The sequence below is a fragment of the Nansenia antarctica genome (genome assembly GCF_963989245.1).
Source record: "Nansenia antarctica genome assembly, chromosome: 7".
In the NCBI taxonomy this organism is placed as follows: Eukaryota; Metazoa; Chordata; class Actinopteri; order Argentiniformes; family Microstomatidae; genus Nansenia; species Nansenia antarctica.
In genome coordinates, this window is record NC_137677.1 from 4,422,967 (window position 1) to 4,428,933 (window position 5,967).

At 49.7% G+C, this 5,967-nt stretch overlaps 1 protein-coding gene across 1 annotated transcript in view; it reads left to right on the top strand.

The window, feature by feature from the left end:
* The window catches only part of cers1 (ceramide synthase 1), a gene marked incomplete at its 5' end in the record, with an annotated part of 24,786 nt that continues 18,819 nt past the window's right edge, over positions 1-5,967 (top strand). The window contains one exon of the mRNA XM_080536273.1: positions 1-204. Within this exon, the coding sequence (XP_080392399.1) occupies positions 1-204 (204 nt within the window). The remainder of the gene's footprint in view (positions 205-5,967) is intronic.

A 5,967-nucleotide genomic window follows, 5' to 3' on the forward strand; every position in this document is an offset into this window, starting at 1 on the left:
ATGCCCGGCTACGCGGAGCTGATCACCCGGGCCTCCTCGGTGATGCTCGGCGCCGTGAGGGACTGCTCTGCCTGCGGGCTGCAGCTCTCCAGACGGACCCTGCTGGACAACGCCTACATCACCTGGACCGAGATCGGCCTGTTTTTCCTGTGCACCGTTATGTGGACGCAGATACGCCGGGGGCTGACAGAGTGTCTGTTCAAGGTAGATCAATACCTTAATCAATCAATTATCAATACTACAATACAACCATATGATATGGGTATCATTGCGGCCTCTATGCTTCCCAAAGGGTGACATTGGTGTCACATGTTTCATATACCTTACAGTGTTAGTGGAATAACAGAATGTCTGTTCAAGGTAGATCACATACAACCACACATATCATACAGGCCTTCCTAAACTCAGAGACTCGAGTCCTAGGCTACTACAGATGTGCGCATAACAGTAAAAAATAGGCTGAAAAATGAAATAAAATAGGTGGAAATGAGTTACCGCATAACAGTTCCTTCACACACGCACATATGGGTGGCATATATACAGACAGATACGCCGGGGACTGACAGAATGTCTGTTCAAGGTAGATCAACATACAACCCACAATAATGTCTGTTCAAGGTAGATCAACATTACAACCCCACATACCATACAGGCCTTTCCTAGGCTACAGATGTGCGCATAACAGTTCCTTCACACAAAAATAACATCAATATGAATCCATCTCTCTCTCTTTATTAATAGACCACTACGAACCGTTATTCTTGCTTCTAATTCTTTATTATAGGGGGCCCGCTATCAAAGGCGGTATCATTGCGGCCTCTATGCTTCCCAAAGGGTGACATTGGTGTCACATGTTTCATATACCTTACTTAGCAGTGTTAGTGGAATAACAGAAAACCATTGTGTCGTAATTCAAATGAATCACATTGCCCTTATCTTATCAAGCCCACCCGCTACCACCCATACCAAATGATATAGAGAACAGTGGTCCTTTTCTCTATGTTATACAGACACACATTATTTTCCTTCCTCAATTCAACAGTTGTTTGTACTGACCACATACGAGAATGATACCTTAGTTCTCTCGCTGTCACAGTATGTTTGTGTGTGTCTGTGTGTGTGTGTGTCCTCTTGTAGGCATAGATTAAGATCAAATACCAAGTCTAAGGTAACTGATTCAGTCAGAGCCGACGGAAACCCTTCTCCTCAGCTAAGGACTCAGCGATCGAATATTAACTCCTGACTTACCAAGCAGCACAGAACATGATGTCGCAACTGGCAAGACAGTGTTACTGGGAACAATAAGAACAGAACATACATGGGAAACCACCACCCAGCTATAATCCTCTAATCTCTCCCAATTGACTAGAGAATACAGCCTGATGAGTACATGTAATGACTGTGAGATCTACTATCAGTCTCTTACATGTAATGACTGTGAGATCGACTATCAGTCGTCTCTTACATGTAATGATGACTGTGAGATCTACTATCAGTCTCTTAAGGGGCGGCTGTAGCGCAGGAAGTAGAGTCGCTGTCTAATGATCACAAGGTTGGCAGATCAGCGGTTCGAGCCCCCGGCTGGCCACATGTCGAAGTGTCCTTGGGCAAGACACTTGCAAAATTGCTCCTAGTGAGTGAGCGGGCCAGCGCCTTGCATGGCAGCTTGCCGCCATTGGTGTGTGAATGTGTGTGTGAATGGGTGAATGTATGGCCGTTGTAAAGCGCTTTGGAGCAGCTTTGGAGCAGCAAAAAGGTGCTATATAAGTGCAGTCCGTTTACCATTTAACAGCTGCCTCTGAGCTGAGAGATTCTCTCCCACCCTGTTCTGGGAGGCCTGTCTCAGATAGATGTGGCTGTGGGCTCGTTATTCTGACATTTGGGTGGGTGGGGGTAAGAGTGGGGCGCTATGTGCTGCTGCTCCTATACCATAGCTGCATGAGTCAGGCCAGATGTGGGCGAAGAATTCAAGGAATGGGTTGTTTCTCCTGTGAGTCACGTCGCTAGCGATGAACCCCACAGAAGTCTTCAGAGATTAAAATGTATAGAGCAGCTGGCAGGACTCCTGTTCTACGTGTCAGTCAGGCATTCATAGTTCATACATGTTCTCTACAACATATGTTTCATACCACGGTGCACACCACCCTGCTGGACAGGGAGGCTAGAGAGGGGGAGGTTCATTGGTGAACGGACTGCACTTATATAGCGCCTTTTTTGCTGCTCCAAAGCTGCTCCAAAGCACTTTACAACGGCCTCTCATTCACCCATTCACACACACATTCACACACCAATGGTGGCAAGCTGCCATGCAAGGCGCTGTCCGGCCCCGCTCACTGGGAGCAATTTTGGGGTTCAGTGTCTTGCCCAAGGACACTTCGACATGTGGCCAGCCGGGGCTCGAACCGCCGATCTGCCAACCTTGTGATCATTAGGCGGCGACTCTACCTCCTGAGACACAGCCGCCCCATAGCACTCACCGACACCGTACCTTGCGCGCCAAGGGGATACAGTAAACACTAAACAGTATGTCTATAATTGTGTTTCATGTGGTTTTAATACCTCCATACGTCAGTGGTTGAGGCGTGGGTTCAGTGCTAGGTCAGCCATTGTTTCGTTTCAGTGATGCGTTGAGTTTGTGGGGTTAACGTGCCACCTTGTATGTACACCCTTCACCTGAGACGAGAGGCTCACCACACGGTTTCCCTCAGACTCTTCCTTAGGCTGTGTCAAGTCCACCACATCCAGGGGCTGCCCCCACCAACATTTTGTAACGGATTCTGTGTAAGCCAAAAGGTTTTAGGTGGGGCAAAAACAGATCCAGGCTGGAGGGTAGGAGGAGGGGGCGGGGGGGCTGCTTTCCTCTGCTCCTGTCCTGGCCTCTACAAACCCCCTCTGACTCTGTGAATGAAACCCGCCATCGTGTCTATAAAGGATGATTCGAGACGGGGCGAGTAGAGTGTGAGTAGAGATGAGGCTGCACCTCATTTACATGAACAAGCATAGACGACGCGACACAGACATGTAAAGGCTGTAAACAGAGCGACTACAGCCCCTACAAAACCCTCAGACTCTGGAAATAGAGCATAGAGCCTGACATTGTGGTCATATGAATGAACCGTGCGTCTCACTCGGGAGTCCTCTCTGACTTAAAGCGCAAAAGTCCTTTTAAGGAGTTTCTTATCTAGAGGATAAAAGAGAGAAGCGCCGGCCGTGTTGAACTCTGAGGTGCTGAAAGGCTGAGAGCAGAGCAGCCAGCTAGCCTAGCCTAGCCTAGCCTAGTCTCCAGCCCCTGCAGTGACTGACTGGTGGTGTTATTACACTGTTGTCGCTGGGTCACCGAGGGCAGAGGACAGAGGTGTAAGCCAAGAAAGGTTAGCCGCAGCAGACGACGCAGTAGGGCCTTAAATCTCTGTCGGTCTGTCCTACATGTAAAAGCCTCGTGAATGGGGACGCTGTCAATCACTGTCGGTAACACTAATTATGCGCTACCATCATTTAATTGCACATTGGGATTAGATTACTTGTCTAACTCAATACTGTGTTTACTCAATGATAGCCTAGTCATAGGAGACGGCTAAAGCGCGTCATATACAAACATACATGTAGACACAGTACTACTAGTAGAAACATAATACATTATACACACAGCATGGAACCAGCCAGGCAAGGCTGGTCTACCACCGGGACCGGGCAGTTGTTCAGTTATGGACCGCGGGCCTGTTGTGGTGCATCAGACCGTCCTCAGATAGATATCCCGGCAGGTAGGCGCCTAGGCGGGCAGACAGACAGACAGACAGGCAGGTAGACAGGCAGACAGACAGACACACACACAGATAGGCAGATAGACAGGCAGACAGATAGACAGACAGATAGATAGATAGATAGATAGATAGATAGATAGATAGACAGGCTGGCAGGCAGGCAGGTAGACAGACAGACAGACAGATACACAGACAGGCAGGTAGACAGACAGGCAGGCAGGTAGACATACAGACACAGGCAGGGAGACAGACAGGCAGGTAGACAGACAGATAGACAGGCAGGCAGGCAGGTAGGCAGGCAGGTAGATAGACAGACAGACAGATAGGCAGGCAGGTAGACAGGCAGACACAGGCAGGTAGAGAGGCAGACAGAGGCAGGTAGAGAGGCAGACAGAGGCAGGTAGACAGGCAGGCAGGGAGACGGGCAGGTAGACAGGCAGGCAGGGAGACGGGCAGCATGGTCTGTTGTGGTTACACAGTAAAAGGGACCTGCCTCCGCATGGTACTGGTCATGTCACGTCTCACTGAACCTGTGGTGTTGTTGGCAGTGTGAGTAAGGCTGCGTGTGTGTAAAGGTTGTGCGTGTGTGAATGTGTGTGGGATATAGCCTATTGTGCATTTGCAGGTTTTGTGTTTTTTAATCTGCGGGGGCTGTGAGTGTGTTTTAATAAGTGGAATTCTAAGTGAATATGTGGGTGGGTCTTTGTGAAGTGTGTGAATTAGTTTTTAGTTGTTTGTCCACTTCATATCCTGTACGACTGCAATGTGGGGTATTCATGCATCACTGCAAGTTTGTGTCGGTCGGTATATATTTATGAATGTGAATGTGTGTGAATGTGTGTGTGTATATATAACTGTGTGTGTGTTTTTTTGTTTGTCCACCTCATATCCGGTATGTTTGACTGCAATGTGGGGTATGCATCCGTGCAAGTTTGTGTCGGTCGGTATATATTTATGAATGTGTGTGTGTGTATATATAAATGTGTGTGTGTGCTTGTGTGTCTGTCTGTGCGTGACAGAGTGTATTTATGAATGTGAATGTGTGTGTGTGTGTGTATATATAAACGTGTGTGTGTCTGTCTGTGCGTGACAGAGTGTATTTATGAGTGTGTGTGTGTGTGAAGTGCAGCGAGGCCCTGGCCACTTTCACTTCCTGCTGTAGTGCAGCAGCAATGCAGAGAGTCGAGAGGGAGAGGAGGAGGGCTGTGTGTGTGTGTGTGTTTGTTGGTGGGTGTGTGGGTGTCTGTGTGTGTGTGTGTGTGTGTTTGTTGGTGGGTGTGTGGGTGTCTGTGTGTGTGTGTGTGTGTGTGTGTGTGTGTGTGTGTTTGTTGGTGTGTGTGTGTGTGCGCGCGTGCGTGTGCGCGTGTGTGTTGCGTGTTTGTTGGTGTGTGGGTGGTTGTTGGTGTGTGGGTGGTTGTGGGTGGGTGTGTGGGTGGTTAGATGTGAGAGACTGAAGAGGGAGGCTCATCCAGCCAAGCTCAGCAAATAGCCGTCAGTAATAGGGTCAATATTACCCTGATGATACATGGCATGCTGCCTCTCCTCTCCTCTCCTCTCCTCTCTTCTCCTTTCTCCTCTCCTCTTCTCTCCTCTCCTCTCCTCTCCTCTCCTCTCCTCTCCTCTCCTCCTCTCCTCTCCTCTCTTCTCCTTTCTCCTCTCCTCTCCTCTCCTCTCCTCTCCTCTCCTCTCCTCTCCTCTCTTCTCCTTTCTCCTCTCCTCTCCTCTTCTTTCTCCTCTCCTCTCCTCTCCTCTCCTCTCCTCTCCTCTCCACTCCTCTCCTCTCCTCCTCTTTTCTCCTCTCCTCTCCTCTCCTCTCCTCTCCTCTCCTCTCCTCTCCTCTCCTCACCTCTCCTCTCCTCTCCTCTCCTCTCCTCTCCTCTCCTCACCTCTCCTCTCCTCTCCTCTCCTCTCCTCTCCTCCTCTTTTCTCCTCTCCTCTCCTCTCCTCTCCTCTCCTCCTCTCCTTTCTCCTCTCCTCTCCTCTCCTCTCCTCTCCTCTCCTCTCCACTCCTCTCCTCTCCTCCTCTTTTCTCCTCTCCTATCCTCTCCTCTCCCCTCCTCTCCTTTCTCCTCTCCTCTCCTCTCCTCTCCTCTCCTCTCCTCTCCTCCCCTCTCCTCTCCTCTCCTCTCCTCTCCTCCTCTTTTCTCCTCTCCTCTCCTCTCCTCTCCTCTCCTCTCCTCTCCTCTCCTCTCCTCTCCTCTCCTTT